General features: G+C 47.0%; 1 protein-coding gene across 1 annotated transcript; it reads left to right on the top strand.

Annotated features, from left to right (window-relative positions):
- Nucleotides 1-13271: 13271 nt before the first annotated feature.
- LOC130493441 (zinc finger protein 677-like) lies at nt 13272-17370 on the top strand (the record flags this gene model as incomplete). Its single annotated transcript, XM_056867179.1, has 3 exons — nt 13272-13331; nt 13583-13709; nt 16685-17370. Coding segments are annotated over exons 1-3 (873 nt in total), but the record flags the coding sequence as incomplete, so codon positions are not given.
- Nucleotides 17371-18974: the final 1604 nt, after the last annotated feature.

Raw genomic sequence — 18974 nt, 5'->3', positions numbered from 1 at the left:
CTTCCAGGGTGTCGGGGTCCCGTTGCATGTACGCCCAGTTCAAAATGTGAGGGTGTAGCTCTTCTCAGAAGTAATGTATTTGGGTGGCTTCAGGCCAATCCACAATTTTACTGGCAAGTCGTTGGAACTCATCTGCGAATTCCCGAACGGGAGTAGAGCCTTGCCGGAGTTGCAGGAGTTCGGCTTTGGCCCTTTCTCCTAAGAAGGGATCCTCGAACCGCCTCCGCAGGGCAAACATGAAATTGTTGAGAGAGCGAATGGATCGGGCCCGAGTGTCAAACTGGAGGACCATCCAATCGGCCGTTTTCCCTGTCAGCAGAGAGGCGACGAATGAAACACGACTGTCTTCAGTGGGGAAGAACTGTCCTTGTTCCCTCATGTAACTGTCTACATGATGCAGGAAACAGGGTAGGGATTCAACCGCGCCGTCGTAGGTTACCCTCAGTCGAGGCTGCTTCCATTGTATAGGTAGCGGGGCAGGCGGCTGGTCTGGAGGCGGCAGAAACGGAGCTCTGGGGGTCGACGCGCTCGGCTGGGCTGGCGCTGGTTGGCCCAGCTGGGCTGGCGCAGGTTGGCCCGGCTGGGCTGGCGCTGGTTGGCCTGGCTGGGCTGGCGCTGGTGGGCCCGGCTGGGCTGTTAGAGCTTGTTGCAAACTGTCATTATCACAAAGCAACCGTTCCGTTTGGCCCTGCAGACGGGCCACGCGATCATTCAAGTCCCGATTTTGGTCCCTCAAGAGGCCCATTTCGTCCCCAGCCCCCTCCGTACGTCGGGATTGACTGACTCGGAGATCAGTAGCCCAGTGAGGTTCCTCACTATAAAGGATTTCCTCATCCGAGAAGTCCGGCTCAGTGAAGTGACCTGCATGGCGACGTGCACGTTGCGTGTCGCGATATGGACCAAAACTTGGAGAAAATGAGATAAATCCAAAGTCGGTGCTGTCTTTGGGACGCGCGTCTGTGAGCGTGCAGGCTCGAACGGCCGCCAAATGTTGCACCTCTTCTTGTGCAGCCCACGCTCGAGCCGCCGCATCCGCAGCTCGCAACTGTTCCTCGGCCCGTTGTCAGTCTGTGAGCACTTGGTCGCCTGAAGCTTGGTGGCAATCACCGTAGTGACAATCGGGAGAGCTTCATTCTCCAAAAGTAGGAGTTCAGAGGAATCTGTTAGGTCCAATAACGGTTGGACCCGAACTGCCAGAGCAGCAGCGTCTGCTCCAAACCCAGGGGTTAAAAGTTTCGTGAGGTCAGCCACCGTGGCTGTAGCCGGGGTCAGCCCCAGAAACAGTAAGGCTGTTCGGGCTGCTACATCCCATGCTTCTTTCAGGCACAAGTTGGGGTCAGGAGCGGTTGGGGCCCGAGTCTCCTCCGCCCGTGATCCCGCCATGGATCGGGGTAGAACGGGGCGGATTGGGGCCGCTACAGGTTCTGGTTGTTCTTCACGTATAGTGAACCCCGCTAGTAAATGGGTCAAAGTTACTAAATCCTCTTGCGCCAGTCGAACTTCCTCCACCAAGCCGTCCAGTACGCGGAGTTCGTGGTGGGCACTGTGGTCTGCGTCGGGGTCTGTCCAGGGGGTCGTGTCAGCTAGACGATGCCACTGAGCTCAGAGGAGTACAATCAGGCGATTGATCTCAGCATCCGTTCACAGCGCCTCAGCAAGGATGTCATCTAGCAAAGAAGAGTCGTCAGGGTACTCGTCCAACGGTTCCAACGGAGGGTACCAAGGTTCAGGATCCTCCAGGGTTTCGGTCTGAAACCCTCCACCCGGGGAGCAGCGCCTCTGCTTCCACCCGGGGACTAGGCAAATCCTCCGGGGCTCCAGCCACAGGCAATTCACTCGGAGAGCACGTCCCCTGCTCCAATCCGAGGCCCCGGCGAACCCTCCAGGGCTCCAGCCAGGCCGGGAAAAACAGAGAAGGGATTCGAGCCAAAATGTGAGCACTTGTCCTGTGGTAGTCCCACAAACAGCATGCAGAGACAAAGAGTCCAAAAGAGAGCTGATTTAATGGAAAACACACAGGTATTACAGAGCTTATAGGTACATTGGCACAAATGGCAATTGGGAGCACGGGGTAGGCCTATAAGGGAAAGTATTAGTCCCAACAGGTCAAGGCGGCCCCCCTTCCACTGAGGAGTCGTTCCCACGGGAGATAGCACTGGAACAGGAATGCAGCAGCTAGCAGTTTGGCCTTGAGAGGCACCTGGTAGAATCGAAACTAAAACGGTCAGAGTCTGACAGGCTGCTTAGAGCTGTGGAAAGCAGGCCTGACAGAATGACCTGAGGTTTTTTGTAGTGTGGAGGCTTCGGGGTAAGCATTTTGATAGAAGGGACACACAGAGACTGCTTTGACAGAAAGAAGCATATTTTATTCATTTATTTAATTCCCTGGAGCCTAATGGCTTAAATCTTGAAAATGATTTGTCATGCTTCATATAAGAATGATGTCCCTTTAAGAACTTGCTGCCTCTTTAAGAACTTGTTTTTGTGTCACACTGGCTGAGACTTAAGCTGCCTTGCTGTGGAGTTTATTTATTACAGCTTGTATCCTGTGAGGGAACGTCATATTGTAAACTTGTCTGAGCAACTATATGAATTGGATATCCTATTTTCATTAATGTGAAAAGACACACATGGTTGCTATTTGTATCCTGCAAAAGGATTAAGAATTGTATGAAGAAAGATTGAAGCTATACCAGCTTATATTGAAAAATAACTAACATAGATGACTGTAAGTAAGAAACTATTTTATTTATTTGTTAACATGGATAAGAATTGTAGATTATTGATGTTATGATGTATCACTTTTCACATATTGTACAGAAACGGGACTGAGGAAGAATTCGAAGAATTGAAACGATTGTATCCCAGTTTACTTTTCTGCTCATTGAAGACTTCAGCCTCAGAGTGAATTGTAACTGTACTTGTATATTGCCACTATCTGGCATTTCAATTGGCTGAAAGCAACTTGTTATTGTGAATACAGATTTGTTATAATGTGCTATCAGTAGCATTTTTCAGCTATTTTCTGTACTTTCTAACCTTGGGTATAGGTACAGAGGTGTTTATTTGTATTGCTTAATTACCTGGAGGTTAGCAACCCTCTCTGTAGAAAGAGGTGGGGAATGTGGGACTGCCATCCGGCTCCCTGAGAATGTGAACATGTGAAGCTGGTGCCATTCGCTGTGTCCCCTATTTGAAAAGGAAAACTGGCAAATAGGCTCTGCCTGTCCCCAGACGGTGAAATGACGGATGGACGATCTGCCCCCTCTTGGCAGCAGGCAGACGGGTGATGACTGCAAAGCGAAGGCCATGTTACTCTGCCCTTTAGAAAATAAGCCAGAAATCCAGTGCTAAAGGCTGACATTTAGGGCGAGGCCGAAGAAGCAGGTATTGCAGCCATCGGACTGTGGTCTGGCTTAGCTGTGCAGGATGTCCCCTTACAAATATTCCCCCACTCTCACTCAACACAGCAACGGCATGGCTAGCTTTTCAGCAGACCTGAATCTGAGATCCCCTTTCACGTGTCACTGACCAAGCTCCAAAGCAGGGGATTCTTCAGTCAAGGGATCATCGGAGGTCATCTAGTCGAGCTGAGGTCAGTGGGGGCAGCTCTCACATCAGGCCGATGCCTGGGAAATGCTCTGCACGGCTCAAGCCAGTGAGCTCGGCCAGAAGCTGCTCCGCACCCTCCACACGATTCTCAGGGAACAGAAGAAGAGGGCATTTTCCCGACTCACGTGCAGTTGGGATTTCTCTGCATCCAGTGGCTCCTTCCTAGCTGCCTTCCCCCCTCCCCCTTCTGAGCCTCAGGACCCCCCCCCCCGACTCTTAAGGACAAGAATGAGCATCATCAGCTGGGATGGAGAAGAGTTCGAATCCGGTCTTCCTTTTGCCCCCCTTTGCAATTAAGTCGGAATGAGGCTCGCTGGGTAAAATGATGCAGCCTCTGGCAGGGCGAAGCAAGCAGGGGAGCTCCTGTCCTGCAAAGTGAAGAGAGTCAGCCTAAGGGTTAATGGGGGGAAGGAGTCTCCATTCCTAGAGAGGCAGCCACAGAGAAGGCCACGTGTCTTGCCAGTGCCCTTGAGACAGCCAGCAGAGGGAACCCTCTGCCCAGGCGCCGCCCCTCCGCACCAGCCCCCCACCCACCCCTCTGCAAAAGGGGGGCTCTGCACTTGCTTGGAGAGGGCGAGAGAAGGAATTGCTGGAGGAGACCAGGGAGATCTGGGGAAGGGGGAGGACCCCTGGGTTACTTATGCATGGGGGTGAAGGATGGACATTGAAGAAAGCTGATAGGAAGAAAGTAGATTCCCTTGAAATGGGGTGTTGGAGGGAGAGTGTGACGGATACCCTGGACCGCCCCCCCCCAAAAAAAAATCTGTGGGTTTTAGATCAAATCCAGCCTGAACTGACCCTAGAAGCTCAAATGACTAAACGGAGGCTGTTGTACTTTGGACACATTATGAGAAGACAAGAGTCACTGGAAAAGACAATCATGCTAGGAAAAGTTGAAGGCCGCAGGAAAAGAGGAAGACCCAACAAGAGATGGATTGACTCAATAAAGGAAGCCACAGCCTTCAATTTGCAAGATCTGAGCAAGGCTGCAAAGATAGGACATTTTGGAGGACTTTCATTCATAGGGTCGCCATGAGTCGGAAGCGACTTGATGGCACTTAACACACACACACAATTCAGAGCTATCTGCCTGGATGAGTTTGCTTTTGGGATGCTAGGGACAGACGCCTGATCCTGACATGTAATGGGGAAGAGACAGCCAGCAGAGGGAACCCTCTGCCCAGGCGCTTCCCCTCCGGCAGCCCCACGCCCGCCCGCTGCTTCTCTCTCTGCAGGAGGGGGGCTTTGCACTTGCTTGGGGAGGGCGAGAGAAGGAATTGCTGGAGGAGACCGGAGAGTTTTGGGGAAGTGGGAGGATTCCTGTGTTACTTATGCATGGGTGTGAAGGCTGGACATTGAAGAAAGCTGATAGGAAGAAAGTAGATTCCCTTGAAATGTGGTGTTGGAGGGAGATTGTTACGGATACCCTGGACTGCCCCCCCCCCAAAAAAACCCCAAATCAGTGGGGTTTAGATCAAATCCAGCCTGAACTGACCCTAGAAGCTCAAATGACTAAATGGAGGCTGTTGTGGTTTGGACACATTATGAGAAGACAAGAGTCACTGGAAAAGACAATCATGCTAGGAAAAGCTGAAGGCAGCAGGAAAAGAGGAAGACCCAACAAGAGATAGATTGACTCAATAAAGGAAGCACAGCCCTCAGTTTGCAAGATCTGAGCAAGGCTGTTAAGGATAGGATGTTTTAGAGGACACTGATTCATAGGGTCGCCATGAGTCGGTGACTTGATGGCACTTAACACATACACGCACACACATGTTTTTAACATCAGTTCCAAAGGGAAGGGGGGAAGGCAGCTAGGATGGAGCCACTGGATGCAAAGGAATCCCAACTGCATATGGGTCAGAAAAATGTCCTCTTCTGTTCCCTCAGGATTGTGTGGAGGATGTGGCGCAGAGTCTGGCTGGGCTCACTGGCTTGAGCCACGCAGAACATTTCCCAAGCATTGGCTGTGCTGCTCCCTCCCAAGAGGAGACTTTGTCCTGTGTGGTGTGGCTTGATTTTGGCCAGGGTGATGAGGTGTCAACCCCAGAAGTTCATGGGAGGAAATGGGGCTTAAAGGTCTGGGGATCCAGTCCTCCTTCCCTGCCTACAACTTTTCTTTGCCATCTTGTTCCAATGGTACATCTGAAAGGCAGATGTAGAATCATAGTTGGAAGGGACCACCAGGGTCATCTAGTCCAACCCCCTGCACAATGCAGGAAATTCACAACTACTTTCACCCCCACACCCCATCGATGTAGGGGAAGCTCAGCAGGTGGGACTTAAGGGGGGGGGGTGACACATGTTGGATGCGACCTGACGGCACTCCACTCATATCTATGTTTATTACACAGAGAATTATTCTTATCAGAAACAAAACCCCAAACAGACAAACTTTACAAAATTGGTACAGTCTTGGAGCCTGGAGTTCCACAGGTCAATGTGTCACTAATGTTTCTATAACATTTCTAACTTAAAACATTTCTTATACTAAAAGACATTATAACCACAGTTGAACATAAGAATCCAGTAGCAGAGAGTTCCATTGGTCCTGCAGTCCACACTCCCTCCCCTCAGGGTTATTATAACACCTTAACACTAATTAGATAGCACTCACTAGATCTGTATGATTCTCCGCAGCTTTAAAATAGGAACTAGGTAAATGTCCCATGAGTCCTCAATGGGCTGGCAGTTTCCAGGTCCCTCCCCACCTCAACGTCAGTTTCTTTGCAGGATATGTGTCTCCTCTGGCACCTGGCAGCAAAGGGTGGTGATGGCTGCCAACTTGGAAGGCTTTAAGAGGGGAGTGGACATGTTCATGGAGGAGAGGGGTATTCATGGCTGCAAGTCAAAATGGATGCTAGTCATGATGCACCCCTATTCTCTCCAGGATCAGAGTGTTGTGCCTGGGAAATCATACCCGCACCGTTCAGATGCACGCAAAAGCTAACACGCAAAGCAAGCCGCTTCCCCCTCGCCCACCCCATTCCTTTCTTGCACGAAGATCCTAGTGCGCACGCCGCCCACTCTCCCCTTTCCGTATTGCAACAGGAGCACCAAGCACGCAGGCATACACACACACACATACACACACTCATGCAGGCACCTCCCGATCGGATGCCCTTATCTGAAGGAAAGTACAGTATGTAACTGGCCAGTGAAACTGACAGGATAGTCACGCTATTGCTTAGGAACTGCTGACTGCTGTTAATGTTAAGACAATGAAGAATGGACTCTCACATGTTTGCAAAGTAACCTTTCTGTGTGTGTAGTAGAAAAGGGCAAGAGTCCAGTAGCACTAAGTGAGCTCTGGCTCACGAAAGCTCGTACCCTGCCAGAAAATATTTTTGTTAGTCTTTAAGGTGCTACTGGACTCTTGCCCTTTTCTACTATTGCAGACAGACTAACACGGCTACCCACTGTGAACTTTCTGTGTGTGTGTGTGTGTGTGTGAGAGAGAGAGAGAGAGAGAGAGAGAGAGAGTCTCCTGCAGGTGTTTTACCAGGAGTCTGGGCATCCAGTTCTGATCTTTGGCCAAATAAACGAGCTGTAATTAATCCAACCAATTCATTGTCTCATTGGGCTCTATAGACAATTTTGGGTCACAACAAGAGGAGCATGATTATTATATTAGGTATAATAATAAACACAGGCAGGACGGTGCTGCTGCAGTTTTCTTGTTTGGGGCTTCCTGGAGGCACCTGGTTGGCCACTGTGTGTGAGCAGAGTGCTGGACTTGATGGGCCTCCTGGGTCTGATCCAGCAGGGCTTTTCTGATATTCTTACGTCCTTTTTTGCCCAGCGCAGAGAGTCAGTGTAAGGGTTAAGGGGAAGACGTCTCCATTCCTTGAGAGGCATCCACCAAGAAGACCATGTGACTTGCTGGTGCCCTTCCGTTGAAGAGAGGAGCCCGCCGCAGAAAAGTTGGAGCAAGAGGTAAGCCGTGAAATGAGGTTTCTTTTGCAAAACGCCTCCCTGGTTCCGAGCGTGGAGCAGCCCGGAGAAAGAGGAGCTGCAATTTGGGTCTTGCAAAGAGCCCTGCAGGATTCATCCCCCGCAGAGCCCAAAGTGCGGCAAGCATATCCCCCCTTAAAATCAATTACGGTAACAAGTGGGCTCCATTATCCAAAGCCCTTTTCCCCCTGGTTGCTCTCTGGGAGCTCCTCTTCCCCGGAGGCCGAGCTGAGCTCCTCCCTGCAACCCGGTCTCTGCACAGGCGGCTCTTTGCTTCTGTGCATTCAGCTGCCGCCTGCAAACTCCAGCAAAATCGCCTCTCTTTTGGCAATTGGTTGTAACCCTTCCCATCAGCCTGGCTTTGTTGTGGGGCAGGGGTCTTCCCGAAAGGCCTGCAGGTCTTTTTCTTGCTGTTTTGGGGAGCAAACTTGGATTTTTGGAGGGTTCCCTTCTCCACATTGATTTCACTTCGGTTTTTACTCGATAAAAAAGTACCGTAGTCAGATATATTCTTGACAGCCACTAACATGAGAGAAAAAGAGAGTAGGAAATAAAATAGCATTAAAGATAAACCATGGTCAATTTCTCTAAAGGTAATCATCCTTGAGGTAAAGTATATTTATACATGAAGAGAACATCTACTCACATAAAAAGGAGAGAGATTGATCTAGAATTAAATATTTGAAGACTATATATATATTCACACACACACACACACACACCATGGTAACCATTTCTCATTAAATTGCTCGACATGTTGCGTATTGTCTAAATTCATCAAGTAAGTCATTTTAGCCATATTTGCACATTCCAACATCTTTTCTTTCCATTTGTCTACCTTCTGGTAAAGTCATTTGTTTCCATCTCCTTGCAAGAACGACTCTTGCAGCCGTTGTGGCATATTTAAGCAAGTCTTTATATTTTGCTGGTAAATCTGATATACTTGCTCAATTTAAAAAAAAAAATTGGATCCAGGCTGAGTTTTAGATTGAGCATTGCCTGTATCTCACCACGAATCTTTTTCCAGTATGTTTGTAATTTCGGGCACGTCCACAAAACATGAAAAAAAGAACCATCTGTTTCTCGACATTTCCAACATGCCCCCTCTCTTATTCACTTGTTGCATATGAGAGATCATATTGGGGGTGATATACCATCTGTAATACATCTTGTACCAATTTTCTTTTACTTCTTGACTTGCAGTGTATTTTAGTTCTTGCGTATATTGTTTTTCCCATGTTTCCATGGTTATCATTTTGTCAAAATTCTGCATACATTTTATCATATTAACTTCGACCTGTTCGGTTTCTGAGTCATATTTCAATAACAGCTTATAAATTTTCCCTAAAAGATGTTGATCGTTCTTGGTTATGATTGTTTCAAACTCTGTTAAGTCTCTCATATCTCCAGTTTTTAAACTGTCCTGTTTAAGACAAGATTTTAATTGAAGATATGTCAGCCAGTTGATGTTCTTATGTTCCTTATGAAGGACTTGAAAGCTTTTAGTCTCCCCTTCGTAATTCAGCAATTCTTGATAGGTTACATAAAGCACGTTTGGTACAGCACTGTCTAAATATGCTTCTGTTGGGGACATAATTGATGGCTGTGAATGACTTATTCTTTTTTTTGTAATTATTCCAAACTTTCTCATAGCATTCTCAGGAGGGCGGCCAGCCAGGCTCCCTCCTGAGCTTCCCCTACATATCAGACATAGCCTTGGAACAGCAGGGCAAGGAGACGTTGTGGGCAGGGAAGGAGAACTGGATTCCCAGACCCCTTGACGCCCCATTCCCCCACCCATGAAGGTCCGGAGGGGGAAACCAACTCCCCCCCAGCCAAAATCAAACCACGCCACCCAGAAGAAAGTCTCCCAGATCTAACCTGACAATCTCACCACTACACTGCTTGTCCCCTCCTGCTACTTATCCACTCATTTCAGAGTTAGGCTGTGGTTGCAAATAACAACCTTGATTCTCGTATGAGCTTTCGTGAATCAGAGTTCACTTCTTCAGATGCCGATGTCACATGTGCGCATGTATGTATACACACACACACACCAAATGTCAATCCTAATATCAATCTTGGCTTCGCAGGTGGTCAGAGATCCGTCTCTTGCCTGAACAGAAGAATCTGGCAGAGGAGGGAGGTGGAGAGAGGATGAGGGGAGAGCCGGACTCAGCTATCCCTGAATCAAGAAAAGGTCCCGATGCCTCCGAGGCTGGGAGCAGAAAGGAGCTGTGGGAAGGAACCATGCAAAAGAGCCCGGAAGACAACTTCCTCCCTCCAGATGTGCATCGCCAGCAATTCCGGCAGCTCCGTTACCAGGAGGCAGAGGGGCCCCGAGAGGTCTGCAGCCAACTCCACCGACTTTGTCTCCAGTGGCTGAAGCCAAAAAGGCACAGCAAGAAGGAGATGCTGGACCTGGTGATCCTGGAGCAATTCCTGTCCGTCCTGCCCCCAGAGATGGGGAACTGGATCAGGGAATGTGGGCCAGAGACCAGTTGCCAGGCAGTGGCCCTGGCAGAAGGCTTCCTCTTGAGCCAGGCAGAGGACAAGAATCAGGACCAGCAGGTGAGAGGGTTTCATCTTTGTAGTATTGGGGGGGGGGGAACAGGATAAGATCCAGGATATCCTCGAAATCGACATGGGTTGTCCCACCTTTTTGGAACCTCTCCTATCCTACTTCCTCTTCCTTTTCTCATGAGCCTCCCTTTTCTGGGATCTCCACTTCTGTTTCAGGTGCAGGAGAAGATCTGGAAGGAACGTTTCCACAAAGCAGCTTTTCTGGGTAAGATTAAAAGGCCCACTGCACGGCCTCCCCGAGTGTAGGTGCTCTGATACCCCCCCCTTTTGTCCTGTGTGGGAAAGATGTTTCGCTCCAGCTTCTTCGTTTAGAAATTCTGGTTGGGGAAGTAAAAACCTAGAATTGATTTAATTTCATTGCACGATAATTGGACGAATGCAGTCAGGAGTTGAGGTCAAAACTTGCTCCAAACTCAAATGATGATGGTTAATGTCAAAAATTGTGAAAATACTGCATTGGGCCAAAAAAAAGGGGGACAATATCTTAAGATTTCAGGAGCTCTTAGGCCGTAGGAACCTCCGATACTTTTAGATACCTTTTTCCCAGTTTTCAACTAGGCGAGAAGTGTCCAGAGTTGAGAAATCTTGAAAACTAGGTTGTGGAAGGCGACAGTCAGGTGCTTTCAAAACTCCCTTTCATCTGACTAGGAACTGAGTGCCAGGGTACGGAAAGTCTTGTCCAAAAGTGGTCTCACCCATGTTTGGCAGTAGGACATCACTGGCCTTGTCATTCTCTATGAATATGATATTTTGTGAGCCTTATCATCAATAAAATGTTCATATATTTATTATTAATATTACATTTAAAATGTTCTTTTGTACTCCAGCTTTCTATCTGGGACTCGAGGCAGAATATACGAATGATTAAAAGTCAATCAGTAAACAGATTATTCACAGTGGGTAGCCGTGTTAGTCTGTCTGCAGTAGTAGAAAAGAGCAAGAGTCCAGTAGCACCTTACAGACTAACAGAAATATTTTCTGGCAGGGTATGAGCTTTCGTGAGCCACAGCTCACTTCTTCAGATACAGCTAGAATGTGAATCTTACAAAGGAATTTCAAAGGGAGATTGGAAAGAGAAACGGCTAAATTACAGTTGCTATTCAAACTAAAGACAATGCTTTACCTGGGCTGAATAAAGACCTTGCATTCATGGCTCATTACCAATGCTGATTTCTCCACACCCATCTCTCCCCTGGACATCACAGACTCTTCTGCATACCACACCTAATCCCATCACGCCTGCTATTCACATGTACATACTGTTAACATTTACATACTAATGCGTCTCTGAATTCACTCTCCTCTACATAAAGACAGGTGGCTTCACATTCTAGCTGTATCTGAAGAAGTGAGCTGTGGCTCACGAAAGCTCATACCCTGCCAGAAAATATTTTTGTTAGTCTTTAAGGTGCTACTGGACTCTTGCTCTTTTCTACTAGTAGACAGATTAGATATTATTCGGTAAACAGATTAGATACTATAATGTCGGGCAATCAACAGATTAAAAGGTGAGATCCACTTGGAGAGGAGTGATTAGTGGAATACCTCAGGTCTGTTCTGGGCCCTCTGTTTTGTTCAACATCTTTATAAATGATTTGGATGAATAGAGGGGATGCTTATTACATTTGCAGATGATACTAAATTAGGAGGGGTAGCAAATACGGTAAAAGACAGAGCCCGGATACAGGATGATCTTGACAGGCTGGAGAACTGGGCTAAAACAAATTAAATGCACTTCAACAGAGATAAATGTAAAGTTCTGCATTTAGGCAGAAAAAATCAAATGCATAATTATAGGATGGGGGAGACTTGTCTCAGCAGTAGTGTGTGCAAAAAGGATCTTGGGGTCTTAGTAGGTCAAACGCTGAACGTGAGCCAGCAGTGTGATGCAGTAGCTAAAAAGGCAAATGCGATCTGGCTGCATCAGCAGAAGTATAGTGTCCAGATCACGTGAGGTGATGGTATCACTTTACTCTGCTCTGGTTAGACCTCACCTAGAGCTTTGTGTTTAGTTTTGGGCACCACCACTTAACAAGAATGTAGACAAGCTGGAATGCGTCCAGAGGAGGGCAACAAAGATGGTGACGGGGGTCTGGAGACCAAGTCCTAAGAGGAAAGGTTGAAGGAGCTGGGTATGTTTATCCTGAAGAGGAGAAGACTGAGAGGGGGATATGATAACCATCTTCAAGTACCTGATGGGCTGTCACATAGAGGATGGTGCCAAGTTGTTTTCTGTTGCCCCAGAAGGTCTGACCAGAAGCAACGGGTTGAAATTAAATCAAAACACTTTCCATTTAGACAGTAGGAAGAACTTTCTAACAGGGCAGTTCTTCAGTGGAACAGGCTTCCTCGGGAGGTGGTGAGCTCTCTTTCCCTGGAGGTTTTTAAGCAGAGGCTAGATGGCCATCGGTCAGCAATGATGATTCTATGACCTTAGGCAGATGATGAGAGGGAGGGCATCTTGGCCATCTTCTGGGCATGAAGTGTGGGTCACTAGGGGCTTGGGGGGGAAGTTGGTGTGAATTTCCTGCATTGTGCAGGGGGTTGGACTAGAAGACCCTGGTGGTCCCTTCCAACTCAACGTTCTTATGATTCTATATTTGAATTTAACAAAGATTCTCAGTAAGATGCAATAATGTATTTGGGTTAGGACTATAGACTGGGGGGAAATTCAGAAGAAGTGAGGTGACTTTAATGGAGTGGATGTGTCAGTGGCCTCTTTTTACTGTGTTGCCCAGCTGGGAAGTCAAGAAAAGAAGTGTTTGGTACTCCACCAGTCGCAAGGCTGCCTTTCCCCATATGATCTCTTCTTGCCCCCCCCCATTGTGATATTTAGTACCTGTGGTACTGCCATGGATTTAGTAGGGCCTGTTAATTCTTCCTTGTGGATTCTGGACAGACCACGAATTTGTATATGATAATGATTAAGACTAGATTTGTCAAAAGTGTGGAAGCAAAGAATTATCCGAAATAGGGATGCAAGGATAGTTGCAACCCTGAGCCAATACGGGGAGAACCTTATTCCATTCCCCCTCAAGGAACTGAAAAGCAAAGTACTAGGAGAGCATAAAGTGCCATAGAGCTACCTTTTTATCCTTCCAGGTGGTGCCATAAAACCAACGATGGATTCTTTGCCGACTCTTTCTGGCAGAGGGAAAGCAGCTTCCATGCAGCCTGATCGGGTAAGTTTGGAAATACGGCTCACGCCCCTGGGTGCTTCCCCCATCCTCCGTACGCCCAGGAGACTCTCTCTGTCACTTTTCCTCAGCTGCTATTTCTCCTGCTTGCTGGATAGAAAATGAAAACGTCTGATGGAGGTCTGAGTCTTAAACATCAACATCTTAATATCGTCCTTTTGGATTGCACTTAGAAGGGGAAGAATTCTCACGTTATCTGTGACAACAGAGAAATACTTGTTTGTTTCTCTTTTCAGGGTCTGGTGACCTTTGAGGAGGTGTGTGTTCGTTTCACTGAGGAGGAGTGGGCTCTGCTGGATCCGAACCAAAGAAGGATTCACAAGGAAGTCATGGAGGACAATTATCAGAATGTGGCCTCTCTTGGTAAGGCTCTCCTTTCCCTTGATTCACAGATGCTGAAGGCCAAAGTCATTCCTCCTAATAAGGGCTCCAGCTCTGACCTGGATGGCCCAGGCTAGCCTGATCTAGGAAGCTAAGCATGGTTGGCCCTGTTTAGTATTTAGTAAGTCAGTTGCATCTTGGCCATTTTCTGGGCATGAAGTATGGGTCACTGGGTGTGGGGGGGGGCGGGGGAGGTAGTTCGGAATTTCCTGCATTGTGAAAGGGTTTGGACTAGATAACCCTGGTGATCCCTTCCAACTCTAAGATTCATTGCAACCTGACAACACTTTCCACCACCACCAATAAAATTCTGCATATGTACTGGAGTCCGTAAATATCAGTGTGTAAGCTAGACTATTGGTTTGTAAAGGAAAAGGAACAAAGCAGAGGAGGAAGGCCCACCTCCGACTGGCCATGGAGGTCTGAGTGGGCTCATTGTTCTTCAGGAGGAGCAAAATGGTCAGTTCAGGTTGAAAATCCATGGAAAGCAGGGCAGAAGGGGGATTGTCCTCAACAACAGTTTCTGAGATGTCAACAGGTCATCCTCTTTGGCCTTTCAGAGCAGCTATGGAAGTGAGCACTGAAAATATGATTTGTATTGATACAGGGCCCTCAGTATGCATTTTCCAAAGTTCAAAGAATTTGCTTGCCTCAAGGACATTATAGCCTCGCATAGGAATTGAGAGAGGAAAAGTGGGGGGTGGCAGAGGGGGTGATTTGGGGTCCCTTTGCTTTGTTCATTCTACTTGCGCCACTGTAGGCTTAGGCAAGGCTCACAGTAAGTAACTGAGGCTGCAGATCCCTGAAGGACATAGTAAGAAGAATGGGATTTTAGCAGGGGAAGTTTGGCTCTGTCATGATGAGCTTCACTTGCTGAATTCCTGCCTGCCTGGCTTCTCTTGAGTTCAGTTGGGCAGGTGCTGTTTTCCTATTCTAGGCTGGAGAGAAGGAGAAGAGAATGTATGCTGTTCTGAGCACTTTTCAGGTTGAGTGGTATGAAAAATGTCCTTGATACAGAAAACAGATGATAAGTCTTTAAAAATGTAAATGGAAGTTTTGGGGATCTATCACAACCTGTTCCCATCTTGGAGGGACTGTAGGGTCTCTTCAAAGGGAGAGGAGCCCTTAGACAGTGGCTATTGGTCAGAGCCACAGTGGACTAGGATGTTGGATCCTGCTTGCCTTGGAAGGAGGCTAAGATACCGTATCCTGGTGGCTATGTATTGGCTCAGACTTGAATTAAAAATCTGAATATTTCTTGGAGTTGGAATGTCGGGAAGTCACCGGTCTGCTTCTTTCTCCCAAAGAAGGATGTCTGGTTCCCAAACCAGATTGCATATCCTCATTGGAAGGAGCAAGAGACCTGCTTGTCCAAGATGCAGAAGAGAGAGATCAGCAGATATCTGCTTACTTGTGTGGTGGAAGTGTGTCGGACACCTCTTGGGCTAAATTTCCCCAGCTGGAGACAACAGCCCAAAGAATGACCAGGAAAGCTTTCTGAAGGGTGAAAGAGAAGTTAAAACTGGGGGGTGGGGAATGCTGGCTTAGCTGGATATGTTTATAGAGTGCTAGGCTTGATTTATTTGTATGCTGCCTCTCCACAGCCCTCTCAAGTTGGCTCAAAAATAAAAACATTAGCATAAGATTCTAAATTATTCTTAATTGATCAATTTAAAAAGCCATGAGCACAAGAAGAGCATCACAATAGCCACTCAAAAATATCCCGAGAACACTTCTCTGGTCAGAAGAAGACCATAACAGAGCTAAACTCCAAAGTTAAAGCCTGGTTGGAAAGATATGCTTTGGCCTTGCTTTGAAAAGATAGGAAGGTGAGCTTTAGTTGAGCTTCAAAGGGAGGGTCATTCCCCAGATGAGGGGCCACCACTGAAAATGCCCAAGCTCTAGACACCACCTGGCTCAGCACTGCAAGCAGGGTCCCAGAACACAGAACCTGAGCAGCCAAATTTACCCGGGGGTCGAGCGTATGTTGAGCTATATAAGTTTGGAGCTCAGATTGGGATTCCATACTTCAGGAGTATAGCTCTACTACTTCAAACGCTCCAGTCAATGCCACCAGTGCTGTGTTTAAATCCAGGAAGAGATTGGCTAAGAGATCCCTGAAATCCAGCCTCCCCTTCCACACAGTGGTCAACAGGAGTCCCTGGAGATGCAGATCCAAAGCACCTTTCTTTACAGAGAGATTGCTTCTAAACATGGAGGTTCCACTGAGCCACCGTGTCTCTGATCTAACTACCCACCGGAATCAGCAACAGATTAATACAGGGCAGGATTTGTTTCCCCTTCAAGGGATTTTTGTTATGTCATTATCAAGAGCCATTAACGGCCTTCTATTCTTGATTCCGCTATTCCTTGAATGTCTTACCAGTCTTTACTCTTTATTCCAGAGGCTGATCGTCCATGGAAAAAAACCGAGAAAGAACCCAAATCCCTCCTATGCAACATAAAAGAGCAGAAAAGAAACACTGGAAAAAACCGGAAGAGGGCGAATGAATGCTCTGCCTCTGAAGGTTCTGAATCCCAGGTATCTGATACACACAGAAGAATTAATCTAGGGGAGAAAGGTGATAAATACTTGGAGAGTAGAAGGAGCTTGGGTTGGAAGAGAGCCTCTTCTGGCCATCAACGACTCCATAACAGAGAGACACATGAATGCCTGGAGTGTGGAAGGAGCTTTGCTAAGAATTGCCTCCTTGCTGCTCATCGACGAATCCACATAAGGGAGAAAGCATATAAATGCTTGGATTGTGGAAAGAGCTTTGCTTCGAAGTCAGTCCTTACTCAACATCGACGAATCCACACTGGGGAGAAACCATATAAATGCTTGCCGTGTGGAAAGAGCTTTTCTCACAGAGGTAGCCTAGCTACTCATCGACGAATCCACATTGGGGAGAAACCACATAAATGCTTGGAGTGTGGAAAGAGCTTTGCTCAGAGAGGAAATCTAGCTACTCATCGACGAATCCACACTGGCGAGAAACCATATAAATGCTTGGAGTGTGGAAAGAGCTTTGCTTCGAGGTCAGACCTTACTCAACATCGACGAATCCACACTGGGGAGAAACCATATAAATGCTTGCCATGTGGAAAGAGCTTTTCTCACAGAGGTAGCCTAGCTTTTCATCGACGAGTGCACATTGGGGAGAAACCACATAAATGCTTGGAGTGTGGAAAGAGCTTTGCTCAGAGAGGAAATCTAGCTACTCATCGACGAATCCACACTGGCGAGAAACCATATAAATGCTTGGAGTGTAGAAAGAGCTTTGCTCAGAGAAGTTCCCTAGATTTTCATCGACGAGTGCACACTGGGGAGAAACCACATAAATGCTTGGAGTGTGAAAAGAGCTTTGCTTCGAAGTCACACCTTACTCGACATCAACATATCCACACAGTGGAGAAACCACATAAATGCTTGGAGTGTGGAAAGAGCTTTGCTTCGAGGTCACATCTTACTTATCATCAACATATCCACACTGGGGAGAAACCACATAAATGCTTGGAGTGTGGAAAGAGCTTTGCTTCGAGGTCACACCTTACTTATCATCAACATATCCACACAGGGGAGAAACCACATAAATGCTTGGAGTGTGGAAAGAGCTTTGTTTCAAGTTCACAGCTTACTCAACATCAACATATCCACATGGAGCAACCACATAAATGCTTGGAGTGTGAGAAGAGCTTTGCTTCAAGTTCACAGCTTACTCAACATCAACATATCCACATGGAGCAACCACATAAATGCTTGGAGTGTGGAAAGAGCTTTGCTCGGAGAGGTTGCCTAGCTGTTCATCAACGAGTGCACACTGGTGAGAAACCGTATAAATGCTTGGATTGTGGAAAGAGCTTTGCTCAGAGTTCACACCTTACTCGACATCAACATATCCACACAGGGGAGAAACCGCATAAATGCTTGGATTGTGGAAAGAGCTTTGCTTCGAGGTCACACCTTACTCGACATCAACATATCCACACAAGCCACTTCCGCTAGGGGGCTGAACTGAGTGCCACGTCTCTTGGGGGCTCCCAAGAGAACCAAGATTTGTTCAAATTTGAGGTTAATTTTTCACCTCTACCCGATCCTAAACAGTGGATTGGGAGACAGGATTTCTCCTGCTGCCCACGAAGTATGGTTTGACCCCCAGTTTTGCCGAGAGAGCCATCGTGCAACTCTTGGAATCCTGGCTGAGGTCTCGTCTGGTTTGAGGAGGAACCATTGCCGTGAACATCTCTTTGGAATTTAGGCTCAGCTCTCCCCTATCTATTACCATCTAAGCAACGATATTAAAGCAAGAATACCTAGTGTTCTAAAATCTGAGTAAGTAACAAGAGCTCTTTTGTTTTACCTGGAATTTGGAAGCTTTGAAGGAGTGGAAAAATATCTGTAGAATCCGAATCCTCCCATCTGAAATTTGGTTGACTCTTTGATTAGGATCCTGTCGGCTTATCGAAAGTTTTTAAATGTCAAATTGATCGGTGGATAAACATAACTATCGGGACTACTTGAATGACGGTATAGCCACCAATCAGAAAGTCTGAAGAGTAAGGAGGAGGGACGAGCAGATCTACTTTCATTTCTGGGAGGAGGCTTTTCTGAGTAAACAAATCTCTATGCCAAGTCTTCCCCGGAAGTATCAACTATCGTCTGCCATCGTGAGAACACTACAGGATTTGAGACCAGATGTGTGGCATTGTGTAACCGGCAAATACTTCCCCAGTTCCCAGGCAAAAGGAAGGAGGCAAACGTGCAACTTCTTACTCTACTCCCCGCAACATCATTTTACAACTCTACGTATCCCTGTTTGGATTGTATAAATTAAACTTCAATTAACCATCAGAAGTGGCAACCATGGAAAGTGAAATTAATTACATGGACCATCTTTTCTCTCTGACAAACAACACCTACAAACTTGCTATTCGGAAACTGGATGAAATCTTGGGAGATCTTAAGGACATCAAAGTCCGGATCATTACAATGAGATCTGAGATGAGAGAAGGAAGCTCCCCAACTGATAAACTACTAAAAGAAGAATTAAACACTGAAAAAGAGATGGAGAGCTACGAAGGATTTCCGAAGGATATATACTTGCAAGAAGAAACTGAATCAACCTAACTGATAACCATGGAGATGACTGTAAGTGACTTGGATTTTTGGCTGAATGTACCATCTTATGAACTTTTCAGTTAACTGGGAGAGCTCAAAAGGGCAAACAGCTGGAAACACCGGAATCT

This window comes from Euleptes europaea, chromosome 1, assembly GCF_029931775.1.
Source record: "Euleptes europaea isolate rEulEur1 chromosome 1, rEulEur1.hap1, whole genome shotgun sequence".
Lineage (NCBI taxonomy): Eukaryota > Metazoa > Chordata > Lepidosauria > Squamata > Sphaerodactylidae > Euleptes > Euleptes europaea.
This window is presented reverse-complemented; position numbering and strand designations above follow the sequence as displayed.